Source organism: Lampetra planeri, chromosome 7 (assembly GCF_965212315.1).
Source record: "Lampetra planeri chromosome 7, kcLamPlan1.2.h2, whole genome shotgun sequence".
In the NCBI taxonomy this organism is placed as follows: Eukaryota; Metazoa; Chordata; class Hyperoartia; order Petromyzontiformes; family Petromyzontidae; genus Lampetra; species Lampetra planeri.
The window spans coordinates 11099379-11120610 of record NC_136113.1 but is presented as its reverse complement, the minus strand read 5'-3'; the positions used below and the strand labels follow the sequence as shown (position 1 = coordinate 11120610).

Below are 21232 nucleotides of genomic sequence, written 5' to 3'. Positions count from 1 at the left end.
TGTTTTTTTTTTGTAGACCAGTGATTCTTTGGCTGTCTGCTACAGCAGAGGTATAGGGAATTCCAGCAAGACTTGCATCTCTACTTTATCGACCTGGTCAAGGCCTATGAGACCATCAATAGTTCAGGACTCTGGGTTATTCTTTGTGCTTCCTGGGCCCCTGACCTTGTGCTCGCAACCATAAAGGGCCTTTATAATTGTGGGCAAACCCGGGTAAATATCCGTGTCCAGGAGTCAGTCATTTCCTGTTCTACTTGGAAAGTTGGAAAGGTTTCCATGCTTGGGCAGTGTGTTGGTGGCCATCTCCATCTTGCCAGCAGAGGTCTCAGCGGTATTATCCTTCACCTGTATAACGCCGTGTGGAAGCTAACTGGTCTGTTGCTGCATGCGAAGCTTCGGGTCATCTCAGCCACAGTCATGCCCTCTGTTCTCTATGCTTGCGAAACGTGGACCCCTCTAATGGAACATCTGCATCAGTTTGAAACATTCATGCTAGCCTGCCTACGATCGATCCTGGGTTTAACCAGGTTGGATTGTGTGAGGAGCTCACAAATCCTTGAAAGAGTTGAGCACATTCCCTTCAGGCTGCGTTGGCTGGGTCATGTTGCCTGCATGCCCAGCAAAAGCATGCCCAAGCAGCTTCTCTTTGACCGGATAGAGGGGGCTAAATGTGTGCAGCATGGGCTGGAGAAGAGATGGACTGATGCGGTACAGAAGAATGTATAGCTGATTGGACTTGCCAATGACTAGTACCAGCAGTGTCAAAATCGGTCTCTGTGGAGGAGGCTCGTGAAGGACGCTACTGGGCAGTTGGAGGCAGTCGCCCTCCAACAGCAACGGAGGGCAGAGGAGCGACGCTCGCCACAACTAGTCAAACGCCGAGCAGCTAAAATGCAGCACAGTGGGGGGTACAGCTGGTGCATCTGCCAGTCATCTCAGTCAGTCAACCCATGGCACCTGGGTCTGTCTCGTGACCTGTCAGCGGGCCTTCGACACTTCACGTGGCCTCAAAGTGCAAGCACGTGGTAATGTCACTGCCACTTCGTGGCGAATGGCGGCAGTCGCTGTGGTTGTTGTTGTGAGCCTAGGTAGTAGCCGTGTATGTAGTGACAGTAGGAGCAGTGGCGCGTTGGTTAGCGCATTGTACTACGAACCTGGCGAACCGCGTTCGATTCCCACTCACAGCCGTCCCGGCCTTCATAGGTGCTTGCTTCAAACGTGTGTTAAGGCTAAACGGGTGAGTTGTGTCCTTTATCGTCTTTGTGGTTGTAGCTGAGTGCGTGAGATGTGTGTACCCTGCATGTCCTTTAGCTCAGCTCGGCCGCAAAAGAGTTGTGTTGGTATAGTGCATCAGCACCACTGTTCGAGAGACAAAGGCGGTCAGGCGTTTGTGATGGCTACACCACTTATTTGTGCGCGGAGGCAGCGTTAATAGGTGTTCACGAAAAAAAGCGTGTTTTGTTGTTAGTGATCTCTATGGGGCTAATTGGGAGATCCTTTTGTGCGTGTCTATGTATGTGGGTATGAATGTCTATTTCTTAGTGTGTATGGATGTTTGTATGTATGTGTGCACGTGTGATGTGTTTGTGGGGAGCAGTGGCACGGTGGTTAGCAGCACACTGCACTACGCAGCTGGGCGCCTGAGTTTGATTCATGGCCCAAAACGTGTCCTGGGCCTCCCCTAGGTCAACCCGGCCTTGAACGAGTACCTGATGCAGTGTGAACATAGCCTTTGGGAGGCAAAGGCGGTCGAGCGTGGTGCTGGCCACCCCACCCTCTCGTGTGCCGTGCCGACCTTCATAGCTTCTCGCGAACAGCACTTGCCCCACCAGTCGGCAAAGGCTGTACGGGGAATATTTGTGTCTGTGTGTCTGTGTGTCTGTGTAGGAGAGATCTCACTACCAACACTTGCCCTGACAGTCTGTGTGGCTAAGCGAGTGCTGTGTGTGTGTGTAGGGGGGTGCTGTCTTTGTCTTTTGTGTGTGGCGTCCCAGCTGCTTGGTGGATTTGACCATTGCAAAACCGATTCCAACCTGGGCGCCCCCCCCCCCCTTTAGGTCTACTCAACCTAAAATGTTTAATACACGGAGTTGCACTGTGGTCATGTTCCGTTGCACGAAGGGGGCGCGGGTGGTGCTGTGGTTGCTGGCTCGGGGTGTGTTGACGGTGATGCTGCGTCAATTTCGTCAATTCTTTGAGCGCACGAGGGAATCGATGTCCCCCCCCCCCCCCATTAATTGTACGCTGATTCACATCACCCCCCCCCCCCCCCGAGGTCGCAAACGGGTTTTGATTCCTTACCCGTACCCGTACCCGGCCGCACCAGGGTCGCAAACGGCTACCTGTAACCGTACCCGGCCGGGTACGGGTAGCCGGGTATCGGGTAGGGTACGGGTATCGGGTACCCGGTTGCGACCTCTGCCCCCCCCCCCGCCTTGCCGCCACTAGAGGCGCTACGATCCGCACGCCGTGGGTGCTCGTCGTCTGCGTTGCCTGCAAGAGCAGCCGGGGTGGAGGGGGGATGGATGTGTCTTGTGCGGGGAGCGGTGGCGCAGCGGTGAGCGCGCTGCTGGAAGGACCGAGTTCGATTCCGCTTCGCGAGCAAATATAACCGCGGCGAATGTTTATAAAGCGGTCCCTGGGCAGCTCTTAGGTCGACTCGGCCTTAAGCAAGTACCCGGTGCGGTGTGTAAACATCGACGCTGGGGAGACAAAGGCGGCTTGGCGGTTGTGTTGGTCACCCACCCCCCCCCCCCCCCCTCTGTGTGCCGTGCCGGCCTTCATAGACGCTCGCTAACAGCACTTGGCCCAACAGTCTGCTAAGGCTACACGGGGAATCTTTGTTTTTCCTTTGTCTATGTGGAGCATGAGCGCTGTGGTTTGTGCGCCGCGTTATAGTTCTGTTCGGTTACAGGTGGCAATTCCACCTGGTTTGGCCCTCGCCTAGGTCGACTCAACCTAAAATGAATGTACTTGCGCTGGCCCCGTATGGACACGTGTGTGTGTGTGTATGTGCTGTTCCAGCCTTAACAGGAGCTCGTCAATAGGGTTAGCTTCAACATTTGGAAGGCAACAATGACACACCCCTGCACAGGGATGAAATGTATTTATCACAGTTGGGGGCGTTGTCCTAAGATTCAAGAATCTTGTATATTTTTGTCCCCCACTTCCGAAACATCTGACCGGCGAGGAAGAGTAGACCAAATGCTTTCTGGTGGGCCTCTCTTAGAGCGCGAGCAAGCCATTGCAGGGCTGCGCCTTCACCCTTTCGCTGTGTGTCTCGCTCGTCACGCTTCCTCTCGTCTATGTGCCCTGTCTCGCTCGGACGCTGCTATTTTGCTCCATTAGTAGGAATTTTAAATTAGCATGCCATTTGCATGTGCTTTGCATAAATTGTAAATAATTGATTGTCGCACGCGCTGTTCGATCGCGAGTGTCGGGGGTGTGCGAGCTCGATTCGCGCTGTCGTGTAGCTACCTGGGTCGTTCAGGGGATGGTCTCAATCATGAGGAAACCCCACGTGAACAATCATCCTCGTTGTGCGTACAGGGTGTCATTCTCATGCTTATTGCGTGGTATTTTTTTCCTTGGGATTTATGGATCGTGGAATTTTATTCGACGATAGTTCAATATATGGAGGAACTAAATGCCAATGTCTGCTCGCCACGAGAGGGCTTGAGGAGAGAGTTGATCAGTGGCGGCTCCTGCAAAATCTCTCGGGGGGCAAATGTCTGGATGATTGATAAGGATAAGGTCCACCCATGCAATGGATAAATTAACAGCTTAAGCATGTAAAGGCAACTTCACTTCTTTAATATTAATGAAAAATAAAGTGACTCTTACAATACATCTTGTTTGTTTCTATACTCACTATTAAAACAAACCACTCAGGTTTATTTTATTAAAGATTCCACTAGGTGGCGACAAATTATATTGTTGGATGAAACGTGCTTTCGTATGACGTAAGCACGCATGATGACGTAAGCACGTTAGGGCGAGCCCTCCCAGAACCCATAGAGAATGCATTGCAGCGCCCCCGTTCGAAAAAAAACATCTTTGAATGTAAGTCTATGGGACCACTCTGGGCGATTCTCAGCTGGAGGGAAATCGCCCAAAAAGAGGCGGTACTCCACAGAACGTGACATGACGCTGATTGGACTATATCCAGAGGCTGACAGTGACGGCTAGCGTGACTCTGTGGTTGAATGACATTGGTGGTGCGTCGCCCAATCGCCCTAATGAAGAAACCGCCCCTGGAGTTGATGTCGTTTTTCTGGTCCTCCAAGCAGCGCTGACTATGGTGGTTTACAGTACTATGTTGAACTTCTTTCGCACCGTACGTTGCCAATCAGAGGATGCGGGGGCAAGGACGACAAACTAAACACGAAAATCAGTTCTAAAGAAACGAGTTTTCACTCGAGATTTAAAAGTGCGTAGCTCCCAGTGGCTTAGTAGTATCAGAAGGGAGAGCGTTCCAGACGGCCGCAGAAGCGCATCTGAACGCCCATGATGGCTTGCCAAGAGCCGCTGCGAGGATGACCAGAGTTGGCGTGATGGTTTATCCTCATAGAGAAGATCAACAAGGTGTTGTGGCTCCTTGGTGGCAAGCACTTTGTGTGTAATGAGTGCGACCTTATAGAACGGTCCATAGTTTGGGTTGCATGGCGACAATCGCACTGCTGTAGCTCGCCTTCAACGTATCTGTATGGGCCTCCATGGAGCTTGAGCTTCTATTAATCTCTGTCTCTCCATGATTGTGTGTCTCTGTATTTCTATGGGTCTCAATTCATCTCCCGAGTCTCTTTCTCTAAGGCTAACTATCTCTGTGAGTCTATGTGTATCGTGTTGTGCCTACGGGTTTACGATATGATTCATAGTTTGGAATGCATGGCCATCGTCGCACTACTGTGGCTAGTCTTTAATTTTCCGTTTTTGGAATAAGTCGTCGGTTTGACACTAACACGAAACTGAATGCGTACATCTCCCTTCCCGCGTGGATGAAATACTCGGTTTGTCCGAGTATATCCGACCACGCTTTTGCCTGGAAATGTTTCCCTTAATCAGGATAGGTTGGACATATAATTTATTTATGAATTACAGTCCTATTTGATTGACATGCCATGCCGGAAGTAAAAATAAAACACTGCAGCATTATACTCCGAATGATTACCCATGGCCACGGCTAACATTGGCGAGTGATGTCTGGCCCAGTACCGTGTGTGTGTGTGCGCGCACACGCGCGCATACTGGCCTTAATAGGTGCTCGCTAACACCACTTGGCCCAAAAGATTGTTCAGGCTATAAGGGGGATCTTTGTATGTGGATCTGTGTGGAGAGAGATTTTGTGTGTATGTGTTAGCTTGTGCGTGTGTGTGTGTTACTGCTCACCAGAGGTGGGACAAAGTCATTGTTATGCAAGTCCAAGTCGAGTCGCAAGTCATCAAATTCATGACTCGAGTCTGACTCGAGTCCAAGTCACATGACTCGAGTCCACATCTCATAGGTGGGACAAAGTCATTGTTATGCAAGTCCAAGTCGAGTCGCAAGTCATCAAATTCATGACTCGAGTCTGACTCGAGTCCAAGTCACATGACTCGAGTCCACACCTCTGCTGCTCACGTATACGAGTCTGTGTGGAACAGTTTGTGTGTGTGTGTATATAAGCAGTTTGTGTGTGTGTGTATATAAGCAGTTTGTGTGTGTGTGTATATAAGCAGTTTGTGTGTGTGTGTATGTATATAAGCAGTTTGTGTGTGTGTGTATATAAGCAGTTTGTGTGTGTGTGTGTATATAAGCAGTTTGTGTGTGTGTGTATATAAGCAGTTTGTGTGTGTGTGTATGTATATAAGCAGTTTGTGTGTGTGTGTATATAAGCAGTTTGTGTGTGTATATGTATATAAGCGTGCGTGTGTGTGTGTATATAAGCAGTTTGTGTGTGTGTGTGTATATAAGCAGTTTGTGTGTGTGTGTGTATATAAGCAGTTTGTGTGTGTGTGTATATAAGCAGTTTGTGTGTGTGTGTATGTATATAAGCGTGTGTGTGTGTGTATATAAGCAGTTTGTGTGTGTGTGTGTATATAAGCAGTTTGTGTGTGTGTGTGTATATAAGCAGTTTGTGTGTGTGTGTATATAAGCAGTGTGTGTGTGTGTGCATGTATATAAGCGTGCGTGTGTGTGTGTATGTATATAAGCGTGCGTGTGTGTATGTATATAAGCGTGCGTGTGTGTGTGTATGTATATAAGCGTGCGTGTGTGTGTGTATATAAGCGTGCGTGTGTGTGTGTATATAAGCGTGCGTGTGTGTGTGTATATAAGCAGTTTGTGTGTGCATGTATATAAGCGTGCGTGTGTGTGTGTATGTATATAAGCGTGTGTGTGTGTGTATGTATATAAGCAGTTTGTGTGTGTGTGCATGTATATAAGCAGTTTGTGTGTGTGTGTATGTATATAAGCGTGCGTGTGTGTGTGTATGTATATAAGCGTGCGTGTGTGTGTGTGTATGTATATAAGCGTGTGCGTGTGTGCATGTATATAAGCAGTTTGTGTGTGTGTGTATGTATATAAGCAGTTTGTGTGTGTGTGTGTGGGGAATGGTGGTGTAGCGGTTATCGCGCAGCAATGCGAACCCGGTGACCCGAGTTGGATTCCCTCTCCCGGCCAACTGATCAGTGATGAATATCTGAACCTCCCCTTGATGGACCCCGCCTCAACTGAGTACCTGGTGCGGTGTGTGTAAACATCGCCACTCGGGAGACAAAGGCGGCCGGACGTGAAGCTGATCACCCACCTCCTTCGCGTACCGTGCCGGCCTTCATAGATGCTCACTAACACCACTTGCCCCCAACAGTCTGTTCGGCTACACGGGGGATCTTTGTCTTTGTTTGACAGTGGTTGTGTATGAAGGTCTGTGTGGAGACAGGTTGTGTGTGCATGTGTTAGCGTGTGTGTGTGTACACAGTGGTTGTGTATGAAGGTCTGTGTGGAGACAGGTTGTGTGTGCATGTGTTAGCGTGTGTGTGTGTACACAGTGGTTGTGTATGAAGGTCTGTGTGGAGACAGGTTGTGTGTGCATGTGTTAGCGTGTGTGTGTGTACACAGTGGTTGTGTATGAAGGTCTGTGTGGAGACAGGTTGTGTGTGCATGTGTTAGCGTGTGTGTGTGTACACAGTGGTTGTGTATGAAGGTCTGTGTGGAGACAGGTTGTGTGTGCATGTGTTAGCGTGTGTGTGTGTGTGTGACGGGCCGCGTGTGTGTGTGTGTCCGTGCCTCAGCAGTGTAAATGCCGACCATGTTGGGCAAGCGATCGGAGATGCTGAAGGCGCGCGCCACGACGGGCCCCGTCTCGTGGAAGCGCTGGAAGGGCCCTCTGGGCGCCGGCATTGAGTCTCACTCCAACGGACACCACCACCACCACAACCACCACCACCAACAACAACAACACCACTCCCCGCACAACCACCACAGCGGCGGCGGGAGCAGCGGCGGTGGCGGCGTCCTGCAGAATGGACGAACAGGTGGGTCATGGGGTCGGGGGTCGGAGGTCGGATCGGGCCGGACCAGCTGGAGCTGCCACGGCAGGTTCGCGTCGGAGTGCATCATTATTCTGGGGCTAGTGAGTCCTGTGATCGGCCGTGATCTATCCACTGCTGGATGAAGGTCTCCCCAAGCTGTCGTCATTTCTTACGGCTCTGCGATGCAGCGTTCCATCCAGCTTTAGCGCAAGCGCGGATTTCACCGCTCCATCTCCTCGGTGGACGTTCCTTCTCATGGCGCGCTCCCCGGGAACTCGTGGAGAGTTTCCCGATGGAGACGAATTCCCTTCTCCCCCCCCCCCTACTCACACCAGAGGAACGTGGAATTTCCACCACTGGCTCAGAGCTACGAATGGAAGTGAACACACCTTGGCCAATCGTCACAGCGACAGCAGCTTGCGGGGGGGGGGGTCTTATTTTGGGTGCCGCGGTCGTGGGTTCGACGCCTGCTGTATATTTGGAGTTTGCATGTTCTCCCCGTGGTTTTTCTCCAGGTCCTCCGTTTTTTTTTTGTCCCTCCACATTTAGAATCAACATCACGCGTTCTGAGTATTTGGCTGCAATCAATGTCTACGTGGTAAGTCGCTTCGTTGAGCTAACATTTCTGGCCAGGTCGCCACACTCGCTTGAGCACGGGGACATTTTGACATTGAACAGTAAGATTGGTAGAAGAGATTGGTAAACTGGCCCTGGGTTTCCTGCTTCACCAACCCACAGTGACCAGCGTGTTGAGGTATGGCCAAACAAACCCCTTGACCGACACGGCATCGGCAGGCCTTTATTCAGCAGTGGATTGACAAAAGGACGTACATCATCATTATTATCATTGCTTGTATATTGCATAAAACAGATTTCCATCAGAGGACTCTTTTTCATGGTAGACCTGAGTCAAAATCTAAAACACTAAACTATAAAACTGAACGATTTTTTTATTTTACCAGTTAAGGTCCACTGAGCTATGTAGTTTTTTATTCAGAAGCGACCCGGCCACAGATGACAGCTCAACGAAGCGACTTACCACGTGGAAATTGATTGCAGCCAAATACTCAGAACGTGTGATGTTCATTCTAAATGTGGAGGAAAAAAATAAAAACGGAGGACCTGGAGAAAAATGCACGCGACCACGGGGAGAAGATGCAAACTCCAAATATACAGTAGGCGTCGAACCCACGACTGCGGCGCCCAAAATAAGAACCCCCCCCAAAGTGGTGGCCCACTGGAGACGCTCACGATCATCGTTCCCTACTCGCTGATCGTCGTTCGTTCCATGCACTCGTCAAGTTCATTGAATTCACCGCAGTAATTGTACAACTTTCTGGAGTTCAACATCGGTGGGACGTTACACGCGCGGTTGTCGTGTTATTTGTGACGGCGTGCACTGCCAGAAGAAGCGGGACCACGTGACACGTGGTTGGTTTCGTCACGGGAGAGCAACTTCGACCTCTGACCTCTGACCTCGTGGCTTCAGAGGTCAGAGGCGCTGAGCTGACACCGCAGAGAGGCCTGGGTTTCGAATCCTGGTGTCGGCCACCTGTGATTCAACGTGATTCTCAAGTATGGCGAGTCGGGTGACTCAGCCGAGATGCCAAATTTCTCCACCAAAAATAATCCATTGCATAAAGAAAAAATGTAGGTTTCCCTCAACTTAGCAAAAAAATTGAGTTCTGAGCTTTCGGCTTATCTGCCGCGCGATGGGTAACTCTATACGAGGGCGCGTGGGGGAGTGCAATGCCTCTCGTGTGAAGAAGAGGTCGCGGGGATCTCGGAATGGATCTCACCCGAGAAGTATTTCTGTGATATCACCTTTCTCGGGCTGTTGTCTCGCACAGGTTGATGCACTGCTCTCTGCAAGAGTGACAAAGGGGTACCCCGTCTGGGGACACGGTGCCGATGGCACAGTTGGAATGAAATGAGAAAAGAGACTAAATTGTGTTTTTGACATTCCCATTTTTACTTAAAACTTTCACATTTTAAAAAGGTGGCTCGGTGGTAGAGCGAGCGGCTCGCAATCGGAAGGTTGCAAGTTCACATTCTGGTTGAGGAGAGATTAATCATTGCCCACTTTGTGTGGACGTCAATAATTGGTTGTCCTATGGATCGACTTCGTATCTGCCATAGGAATGTGTATTTTGCACCGTTTGTTCATGGTTATAATCCATAGAGTGAGCAACAAAATCAATGACTTTTTCAAAAGAGAGTTTGCGGCTGGCTCGGTTGTTGGTGGGTGCTTCTTGCTGTCCTTTGACCTCAGGGTTGTGGTTTCACCCCCAGGGGGCGGAGGCATCCGTGTGGGTTCGGCTTTCCAGGCCACGATCCCAGAATTCAGCCCCGGTGAGTGACGGCACGGCACCCGACACAACCAACCTGGCACATCTGCACGGCACGGAAACCCAGCGTCGCCAACCAAACAAAGTTTTCCTCGTATATCCTCTATAGGCTAGCCGACTGAGCGCACTCAACCAGGAACAGATGCTTCCTGGCATAGCCTCCTTAACCTTTTCCCGTTCCGATGACGTATGTGTACGTCATCAGTTTTTCTTCCGATTCCGCCCGGATGACATATGTGTACATCATCAAAACGAAACTGGAAGAAAAAAGAAAATTACTTTATCGGTACCGAGGTTTTCACGAGGCCGTGCGGGAGGGTGTGTGGCACAGTTTGGCGCCGGCTATCATAGAGTGCGGTCGTGTCGCTACAGTTCTCTGCGGTGAGTACGGTGTCTTTAAAAACAACGGCGCCATGCCTCCTCTAATTAAAATTAACGCAACTTGCAGACATCTCGGAATGGGGAAAGGTTAATATAACAAACCTGGCACTGCCTTCCTGATAAACACTCAGTGGCTCAGCCAAACCCATTATGTGCAACCCAACACAGCCTCCCCTGCACTGCCGACCTGGCCGAGCGCACACAGCATGGCACGGCCGCTCCTCTCGTTGTGAAACCTCCCCTCTCTCGGGCGTTGCCGCCCATTCTGCGTCCCTCCCTCCGCGTGGGATCACAGTGATGCCGCGTGAGCGCACCAGGGATCGCGACAGGGACGACGTGCCGGTGTGGTCGCCTCACCACTCCATCCCCGAGGAGCAGCGTGAGTGCCCGCTCGCTCGCTCGCTCCCCCGACTGCTCCCTGGCAGTCCCCTCCCGTGGGGTTCGGTGGTGGCGTCGTCAACCAGAAAGGAGTATCTGCTGCTGCTGCTGATATTGCATCTGATAATAATGAATTAACTGTGGCTTATATGTATTCTTTTATATATATATGTGTGGAGTCATTCGTGAAAATTGACAATTAAAACGCTGCGGACGTTGTAACATCGCGCACAGTTTCCCGCACACGTCAGCGCGGGAAAAAACCGCAGACAAGCGGGAAGGTGGCAGTGTGTCCACACGCTCTGTGTTGCTGCACTGGGATGTGCGCGGCCACTTCCGTTCTCGAGCCCTCGAAACACGTGGGAGGAAACCCGGGGGGTGCCCGGAGAAATCCCACACGTGCGAGAGGAGGGGGGAAGGGGGCAACGCTCAATCCCCGTAAAGACAGAATATATGTAATCCGCTTGCTGTACCGCCATCGTTCCCTGGCAAGCCGGGGGATGGTGACTTCGGCCCCCGCGGGTAGGGAGGGAGTCGCACGTGTTCGTGCGCGCGATCCACCAACCCCCAGCGCTGCATTGCTGAAGGATCTGGTCACGGAGCGTGAACCACCATCACGCGAACTCCGGTCGTCCTCGCAGCAGCAGCAGCAGCAGCCGCGACTTTTGGCTGGCCATCGAACAAAGACGGCTACTGCATCGCGGCGCGCTTTCATTTGCGCTCTTGCGGCCGTCTGGAACGCTCCTCGTTCCGATCTTTGGAGGCCACTGGAGCTATGCACTTTTAAATCACCTGGATTGAAAACTCATTCCTTTAGAACTGCTGTTTGTTGTGTTTAGTTTGCTGTCCTTCGCACCGCACCTCCGATTAGCACTGTTGGCTACGTACGGTGCGAAAGAAGTTCAACGTACACACACACGCACCATTAGGGGCCTAGAGGCCACGTGCAGCATAACCAGCAGCGCCCACGGCGCACTCCACGTACCCCAGCCGCTCGCCCGCAGACAACCCGAGCCCCGTCGTGCCCATGAAGGGCGCCACGGTGGCTAGGAGATGTTAACTACCTCGCCTGGTATACAGGAGGTCGTGGGTTCAATCCCAACCCGGACGCCTGCTGCTGTATATGTGGAGTTTGCATAACTCTCTCCCTGTGGTCGTGTGGGTTTTTCTCCGGGTCCTCCGGTTTTTTCCCTCCACATTTAGAATCGACGTGCGTTTAAGAGTATTTGGCTGCTATAAACATTTTCACGTGATAGGCCTCTTCGTTGAGGTCAGGTCACTTCTGAAAAAGAGCTACGTAGCTCAGTGTGGGCCTCATCTGCTAAAGTAAAACATAAAACGATGGATTTAAATGGAAGGGAGAGAGCGAGCAAGCGGGGATTTCGATTGTAAGCTACGGCCAGCGGCGCTCACCGCCGGACGTGCTGTCGGTTGTCGTTGCAGTGGACGAGTACCTGTCCGTCGCCAAGGAGGTGCACGGGTACAGCACGGAGCAGGTGAGGGTGGCAGTGCGCTCCACGTGCCGTGTGTGCGCGCGCTGTGCGCGTGTGCACCGCTGAGTTATGCGGATGATATGAACGCGGCGACCCGAGTTTGACTCCTTCTCATGGCCAACACCAGTGACTATTAGCTGGACTAATGCTGCGCCTCCCCTAGGCCGACTCGGCCTCAAATGAGTACCTGGTGCGGTGTGTAAACATCGCCACTGGGGTGACAAAGGTGACCGAGCGTGGCGCTGCTTACCCACCCCCTCGTGTGCCGTGCCGATTTTCATAGGTGCTCGCTAAAAGCACTTGCCCCAACAGTCTCTTAAGGCTATGCTGGGGATCTCTTTGTCTTTGTGCGTGCTGCTTGTCTTGCGGGTACTGCGTACGCAGGCCGTGTGTACTGCGTGGACTGTATTCTGCACTTAATGAGGAGTCCTTTTTCAGCTTGTGGTATGAGCGAGGTCAAAATTACGAAAGAGAAAATGAACTTTGACCGGAAGACTGTATTCTGCTTCTTGGCCCTGGCACTGCTTATCGGCTGTACCATTTACAGCAGCCTGTCCCATGACTCGAGCTCAGCGTCAATATCATACATAAAATAGGCGTGCACCATTGGAGAGGTGTGTGGCCGGGGTGTGCTGTGAATGTCAGCCAGCTCCCCGCAATAATCTCTTATCATCATCATCAGCGCCCTCATCGCCATCGTAATTACATACACCCAAATCGTCTCATAATCTCATAAACCGTGCTCAACTCGCTAAATGTGTTCAACTTTGAATAACAAAACAGATAAGCGGACAATACGTTTCCTTCATGTATCTGTCTCTCGACAGAAAACAAATTAAAGTAGTTCTTATGCAACCCATCAACCCCGCGGCCCTCTGGGAGTGTATCATTTCAGCAACATTGATTCAGTTCACGCAAACTCTGGACCGGTTTCGGCATACAGTGTCTCATCAGCAGAGTTGGGCTTTGCTTAAACTAACGCTGGTTAACCGGCCAAATACTACGGGCAAGGACTCCCCCCCCCCCCCCCACTTTAAGATTCAGCTCCTGTCCCCTCCCCATCTAAACTTTCACGTCCCCACTCGTGGTGCCCTCCTGGGTATGGGGCCGTGAGCCCAGTCTTTCCCCCCCCCCCCCATCACCGGGCCCTGTCGCCCCGGCCTGCTGTTCCGCAGCACCTTGTGTTCCCCGCTTTGTTACCGGGCTCGCGTTGAGCTGTGAAAAAAAAAATTATAGCAATGTTAAAAAGCTCCCGATGATTTTGCACGACAACTCTGACGGCCGCGTGACGTCGTGGTCGCTCGCCAGGCGCTGGGGCTGCTGCTGTGGCACGCGCACAACATCGAGCGCTCGCTCGCCGACATGCCCAACTTCGCTCCCGACGCCGACGAGTGGGGGGAGACGGAGCGCGCCCTCTTCGAGCAGGCGTACGGCTTCCACGGAAAGAGCTTCCACCTCATCCAGCAGATGGTACCACCCCCCGCCTCCCCCCCCCCCATCACGCACACGGGGGATACACACGCATCCTTGTCATCGTCGTCACCATCACCATGTGCTACGGGGACGGATGCATCTTCTCCACCGTCATCGTCATCACACAGGAAATAAGATTAAACCTCATCCAGCCTTTTGTGCATTATGCAGAAAAAACCAGCAGCAGTTCCTGAAGAACTGCATTGCGGGTTCTATTGTCGAAGGTTACCGTCAAAAATCGAATGTGAGACCACCTGATAGCGGCAACAGCAGCGATGCAGCGATAGACAACTGTGGACCGGTTTCCTTCTCGTTAGGACTCATCAGCACAGTAGAACAAATCAGAAATGTCTGTTTGGACACCATCTATGTGGAGTCCCCACATCCACACACGGGGGGCCCCATTAGCTTGGCTCGTGCTAACAGGAACCACGTCCGTAAAAGAAAAAGCCAGGAGGACCGCAATGGACTTCTTCAGGAAATGCAACTCGTTTTGTTGATGATGCACAAAGGCCGCGTTGCCCTTTGCCCCCGTGTCCGTGTCATTTGGAATCCTTGGCAGCGCTGGAGGTGACCCCCATCCACAGACACCTTCCCACGGTCATCAGTCGCAAGTTCGCCGCCCGGCGCGTGTCGCCTCAAGGCCACCAATTGTGGTTCCTCAAGTGTAGGCCAGCGGCGATGATGCCGGGGATACTCACATGGCATCGTGGGTAATTCCCATGATGCTGTGCAACTTCTAAACTGTCATTTTTGGTTAGGCATTAGTGGTAGGGTTGTAGATCATACACACGACTAGCTTGCGTTAGGTTTAGTGGTTGGGTTGTAAATCACATGACTTGCTTGGGTCAGGGTTCGTGATGTACATGCACAGCCCTTGTTGTCAATCCATTGCTGGACGAGGGCCTCGCCGCAACCTGCAGAACATCGAGGTAATTGGACCATACTTCACCACGCTGCTCAGTGCAGGTTGGTGAAGGCGGGGAGGATAGATGCTGGAGCGCAGTGCAGTACAACGATGATTTTGCAGCGCTTATCTCTGCTGACAACGTGGCACCGCAGCGGCCTACAGCACCTGCGTTCACCTGCGTTATGCACGGTGGACGCCCATCCGAGCTCTACCCAGACTGAGCCCTGCTTAGCTCCCGAGATCTGACAAAGAGGGGACGTTTGCGCGCGGTGTGGTGAGAGGCGCGGTTCCTGTGGTGAGCGTTGTCCGTCGCATCCACGGCGAGCTTGGGCGCCTTGCCGCGACCGTAGCCGGGTCCACAGGTGTCCATTCGCCACAGTTGATGGACGACGAGCAGCCCTCAATCACCTTGAGCGTTACGGTGGCTAGGAGATGTTAACCACCTCGCCGGGTATACAGGAGATCGTGGGTTCAATCCCGACCCTGACCGCCCGTATGTTTGGAGTTTGCTTGTTCTCCCCGTGGTCGCAAGGATTTCTCTCTGGGTCCTCCGGTTATTTCCTCCACATTTAGAATCAAAATGCTTTTAGAATATTTGGCTGCTATACATTTCCCCGCTTCGTTGAGCTATCATTTGTGGCCGGGTCACTTCTGAAAAAGAGCTACATAGCTCAGTGAGGCTCACCTGGTAAAATACAAAATAGTTTATAGTTTAGTTTGTCCAAGACACGCTGCTGCTGGCGCTGCTGCACACTCTCTTTTATTGGCTCAATATCTATGGCTGTGCGACTCACAGATGGCAGTGAGGTGGTGACCGCCGAGCTGCTCTCTCCCTTAAACGTTTTTGGCCACTCTTCAGGTCAGGTTACGCCCTCTCGGGGAACATACGCGCATCTCAGAAAAGGGTCTCCTTTTTCAGACTTTTGGTGAACTGCTCATCCTTGTGAGATTTTGTCTTGGTTGTCGCGTTCTAAACGAAGCCAACGCATTCACCTCGCTGAATGAATCGTATGATGGTGATGATGATGATGACAGTGGGGTAGTGCAGTGATGCACCCAGCCAAAGGAGGAGGCAAATATTCTTTCCTTACCAACATTGTTTCTGTGCACCTATATGAATGCATACACACACACATACGTGCGCACACGTTCACGTTCATTTTTTAGACGGGGGGGGGGGGGGGGGGGGTGGGCAACTGCCCTCTTGGCCCCGCATGCCGCATGGCGTACCCCAAGCCTCTAATGCCGCTGCTGCTGCTGCTGTCGCACTCGTTCCCCTCCTGTCGCGTGCCTCATCCCCGGTGGCTCTTCCCGCCTGGTCCCGTCGCGCGTTCCCCTGGAAGCTGCCGGGAAAGTCGATCGGCAGCCTCGTGCGTCACTACTACACGTGGAAGCAGACGCGCACGCGCACCAGCGTCATGGACCGCGAGGAGCGCAGGCAGGCGAACCGGCGGGCGCAGCTGCACAGGTGAAGCACGGGGAGCACGGCCGGTCGCTCGCCCCCCTCACCCCCGCCCACTTTACACCCTCGTCATCATCGTTGGCATGGCGACATGGCCCACGATTTCGCGGTTTGGATATGGCGGGCCGCCCCTGCTTTTGGCTAACCATCGAACAAAGACAGACACCGCATTGCGCGCTTTCAGATGCGCTTCTGCGGCCGTCTGGAACGCTCTTGCGTCCGATATTAGGAAGCTGCTGAAGCTATGCACTTAGAAAATGATCTCAATTGAAAATTCATTTCTTTAGAACTACTTTTTTATGTTCAGTTTGTTGTCCTTCCCCCGCACCTCTGATTAGCACAGTTGGCTACGTATGGTGGGAAAGAAGTCCAACACACACACGTACAATACTGCGGTGCGTGCGTATTGACCACGATGTACGACGCGCCGTGGATAGTCGAGATCCTGAGATGTTGTTCAAATAAAGAGCAGGTCCATTGTGTGCCGGCATCGTGGTCCAAAATTAGAAAAATTACTCGGCAGATAATATGATTAGGAAACGCACGGAACACACGGCAGATTGTCGCTCCACACTGTGAAAACTTGGCAGGACCCTCGTGAAAAAGAGTCGTGAGACTCAGCGAGGCTTTCCTGGGTAAACAAGCAGAATAATAATCACCACTTTTACTAACACCACCATCACCGATATCGCAATCACCACCACCAGCACCCCCACTATCATTGCCAGTAACCACGATGATTACCACCATCATCACCTTCATTACCATCAACACGGTCGCCACCGACACTTATCGTTCTCGTCACCGCCCCCACCACCACCACCGTCACCGTCACCACAACCGTCGCTGCCATCGTCGTCACTCCCACTGTCACCACGCTCTCCCCACCGGCAGTGACGAGGAGCTTGACGGAGCGCAAGAGGAGGAGGACGAGGAGGATAATGCCAGCGACAGCGACTACCACCCCTACAAGAAGATGAAGAGGGAAGTAAGTGCGCCCGCCCTCCTCTGACATGGGTGCAATGATGGTGTGGTCACCGTCAGCATTCCGTGTGGCGACTTCGTGACACACAAGAGAGCAATCCCCGCCAATTTCTCCCATTTGATGGGGTCTATCTGTAAAAATGTTGACTTTTTTGAGTGCACGTGCAAATCTGCTGGAAAAGCCTGTGGAAGTTTCATGGCGTCCGTACGATATTTGGCAACACTAAAATGAGCGTTTTCCGCCATCAGCACAATCCACTTCCCACCCGTGTGGCGTGCACGACCAGCAGTCGCGCCCGGGTGTCCGGGTTGGTTAGTGCAGTGCGCGCATAGAGTGCAGTGACGCCGTTTCCCCCGCATGTTGTGCCGTGTCGTAAAAGCCCGCTCGCAAACGACATCCACTTTAAACAGCCTTCGCAGATAACCTGGGATATGGTCTCCCTGCGGATGTACCGTACAGTCGTCGCTTTACGCAGACGTGCATCGTAAACGCATGCGTGCACACGCATGCTCATGCAAAGGCGTACTCTTACACGCACGTGCTCGTACGCGCGCACGAACTCACGCGCGAACTCACGCGTCCAGGAGCACCGCCGGCGATCCCGCGCAGGCCGAAGCCGCGCGGTGCAGAGACGAGACGGGCCGCCGGCCTCGCCGCCCCCCCGGCACCGGGCCCACCGCGCCCACCACCACCACCACCACCACTCGGGCCGCGACCGCCGCCACCCGCCGCGCCACATGTACCTGGAGCAGTCCGACCTGCAGGTGGTGGTGGCGGCGTGCTGCCCGCCCGCCACCGACAGCCGTCCCGCCTGCGGGGATGCCCGGCCCGGCGAGGCCGGGGGTGGCGCCACGGCCGTCGGCGCAGGTGCCGCAGTTGCCGCAGTTGCCGCAGTTGGTGCAGGCGGCGCGTCGTCCTCGCTGACTGTGCGTCTCGACACGCAGATCGTGGATCTCAAGAAGCAGGTACCGCCGGCGCATCGGGGAGGCCCGTCTAGAACTAAACTACGTAGCAGCAGGCAAATAATCGAAACGTGAGTTTGTTCTAAACGTGGAGGGGCAGAACGGGAGGGACCCGCAGAGAAATCTACGCGGCCCACGTGGGGAGAGAGAACAGGCGGACTCCAAATATGTCTATAATACGGATGAAAAACTATTTTTATTTTAACAAGGCCCATTTTTCAGAAGTGGCCACAAATGATAGCTCAACGAAATTACCTTATCGCGTGGAATTTGATAGCACGTTGATTTTAAATGTGGAGGTAAAAACCGGAGGACCCGAAAACCCCAAATACACAGCGGCAGGTGTCGGGGACGGGATCGAACCCACTAACCTCTTGCATACCAGGCGAGATCGTCAACATCTCGCCACCGCGGCGCCCCTGTCACTGGGCCCCGGCCTCTAACAGCTCAGTACACCTCCCGCCCAGTAGTAGCGGGGCCGTGAGTGTTGGCCTGTCAGCTGTTGCCCTTCCTTGAAGCCCCCCCCCCCCATTACCGTACTCCGTAGGTGTTCACATTCGTGCTGCTGCTGCAGTGTGGCTCTCCGATGTAGTTTTTTTGGATCGTACCATGGCACGATGTCCGGCGTTTCGGCCCGCTCCACGTGCCGAGAGCTTCTTCAGGAACTGATCAAATTGAAGAAGAAGCTCCCTGCCGCCACACGGAGCGAAAAGTCGGACGTTGATTTTGTTTCCGAACGGCGCGCGGTACGTCCCGAGAACACGTCGGGAGGAGAGCCGTTACCGTAGCGTCACGTGTGGTGGCGGTGGTTATGGACCACCGCTTCGTGGGCACAGTCTTATGGTGGTCCAACAGGCGCCACGTGCTTCAGACGGACAAGGCGCTCGCCTTCATGTGTAACCGTTGGTTTCCTGGTAAGGTGGAGTGGTGGTGCAGCGGTTGGCTTACTGCGTTTACGGAGCCAGCGACCGGAATTCGATTCCCAGCCACGGCCAACGTCGGTGGCGAGGCGATGCCTGAACCGGGTCCTGGGCCTACCGAGTTTGACGGTCTTATATGACTACCTGGTGCTGATACTGCACCAGGCACTCGTATGGGGGGGTGGTTCTGACCACAGCACCATGTCGCGTGCTGTTCTGTTATTAATAAGTGCTCATTACCAGCACTTGTCGTCACAGCCTGCAAGGATCAACACAGGATGTTGTCTCTGTGTGCGCGCCTGCGTTCGTGTGTACATGCGTGTGGCACAGGCGCAAAAGATGAAGCAACACAACAGCTCGCTGAAGCAAAAGCTCAAGGATGGGGTGTCGGCTTACCGCCCGCAGGTGCGTGCGTATACGTGTGTGTGTGTGTGTACAGGTGTGAGCTGGAGTCTACCCAGCACCTCACTCGGAATCCCGAGTGCGTTGCAGTAATCAATAGGCACTCGCTGACAGCACTTGCCATGACACCCGGGGTGCGTGTGCGTACGCACACGCGTGTGCAGTGGGGAGCAGGAGTGTCGTAGGGAGCAGTGGCTGTCGCACTGCTCTATGAACCCTGCAATCCGAGTTCAATTTGCGGCCAAACTTCGGTGATGAATATCTGAACCGGTCCTGGGCCCTCCCCAAGGTCGACTCGGCCTAAAATGAGCACCTGGTGCAGTGTGTAAGTATCCGCATTGGGGAGACAAAGGCGAGCGGGCGTGGTGCCGTGCAGGCCTTAGTAGGTGTGCGCAAACAGTACCCAAGAAGTCCGTTGAAGGCCAACACGCGGGAGGATGTCTTTGTCTTTGTGTGCTGCTGCAGGTGAGTGGCGCCAAAGCAGCAGGATTCCTGACGTCTTCGCGCAGGTGATGGATGAAACGGAAGCCAGGGAGCCCCGCCCCCGCCCCCTGCTGGTGGGGCAGCGTCACGAGAGGCAGCCTCACTAGGGGCAGCGTCACGAGGGGCAGCGTCACTAGGGGCAGCGTAGAAGAAGTGCTCCACGGTGAGCACTGTCAGTTCAGAATGCACGGCGGTTTGTGGGGTGGCTCCAATCGGAGTTCCGTGCGGTCGACTGGTCGCCCGCTGCCCGGTCCTTCACGACTTCCCGCTCGCCCTTGTTCATCGGTACCAAGTCCGACGGCGAGGCAGAGTTAGTGCTGAAGGATGAATAAAAAAAAATTTGAAATGAAAGCGCGCGAAAGAAACCTGTGGAAGAACTGCCCTTCCTCGAAATTTTGATTACACCTCGACATCAACGCTGGCGACAAAACTAAACGAAGTCGAGAAATGCACACATCACCTCTGTCGTGCAGAAGAACCACCGACGCTGCTGCTGCTGCTCGTGCAAAACAAACGTCGATAAAAACGTACTTTGGCACTTTGGCCGATTTCTGACAGCTGTGAAGACGTGAACGTTGTGCAGTCCCGGTGCAGATCTACAGCGGCGGGTCCTCGTTCCTCCCACCCGGCGTGGGAGTGGGGCCCACCAGCGAACTCTTCTAGCCGAGCGTGGATCCCTTTGTTGAGGGCCGGAGCCGAATGAGCTCGGTGAAGGCCCTAGCCTCGGTGGGGGGGGGGGGGGGGGCGGAGGTGGCGGAACGGAATGCCCCCCTTGTGTCGCACGCGATTGCGGCCTCGCCCAGCAAGTTCACCGCTCGCCGCTGGGGTCATGGTCGGCGGGACGCTTGAGAGCCATGAGCGCGATGCGGCGGCGTTTGTGAACTCGCGCGATGCCGTGACTCCGTTCCCGCACCGCCGTGCGGTCGCGGCACTGCGGGAACGCGTCGCCAGAGTCGCTCTGCGGCAGTGGCAGTAGCAGCAGCAGGCGGCGAGCGGCAAGCGGAGCGCCGCGATCGTGAGCTCTGGCCTCGTCAGGATTTTAGAAGTTGAAAAGCACCGTGATCTTAACTGCGGCCGCGTGCAGCGTGCGCACGAGCGGAGCGCGTGGCGAGATTGTGGACTAGCACCTCCTCCTGTTTGATTCGATTCCACGTTGACTGACGGATACCGAGCAGCGTCGCTCGCCAACAGAGCCGCGCACACGTACACGTGTTTGTCTTGCTTGGAGTGAGGTCACCCTGGTGTGTGATGCGCCGCTTATACAGGTCAGACTCTGGACTCAACTTATGGACATTTAGTTCCCAAATATAACAATGATTATAAAAGAATGAATATTAGCAATGTTTTTTTTTCACATTTCAGTGTGCTTTAACATATCTTGACTTTAAAAAATCACGCTCAAATGTCACGATGTGGACATGAACAAACAAAAAAACCTCTGCGTATGATTAAGGTGACGGTGTCATTTACAGAAAGATTCCTCGACACGTGCTGCCTCATTGGGACGGACGAGTTCATTGATGA

General features: G+C 53.4%; 1 protein-coding gene across 8 annotated transcripts in view; it reads left to right on the top strand.

The window, feature by feature from the left end:
* The window catches only part of LOC144719958 (uncharacterized), a 53315-nt gene extending 32881 nt beyond the window's left edge, over positions 1-20434 (top strand). For 5 of the 8 annotated variants that reach the window (XM_078596338.1, XM_078596333.1, XM_078596332.1 and 2 more), the window contains 10 exons: positions 7272-7514; positions 9804-9863; positions 10536-10619; positions 12062-12114; positions 13420-13581; positions 15838-15962; positions 16851-16944; positions 17526-17906; positions 19154-19228; positions 19691-20434. In XM_078596338.1, coding sequence (XP_078452464.1) covers positions 7280-7514; positions 9804-9863; positions 10536-10619; positions 12062-12114; positions 13420-13581; positions 15838-15962; positions 16851-16944; positions 17526-17906; positions 19154-19228; positions 19691-19738 — 1317 coding nt within the window. In that variant the 5' untranslated portion in view covers positions 7272-7279 and the 3' untranslated portion in view covers positions 19739-20434. The remainder of the gene's footprint in view (positions 1-7271; positions 7515-9803; positions 9864-10535; positions 10620-12061; positions 12115-13419; positions 13582-15837; positions 15963-16850; positions 16945-17525; positions 17907-19153; positions 19229-19690) is intronic. The other 3 variants (XM_078596337.1, XM_078596339.1, XM_078596334.1) reach the window with 1 other exon arrangement.
* The last annotated feature ends 798 nt before the right edge of the window (positions 20435-21232 follow it).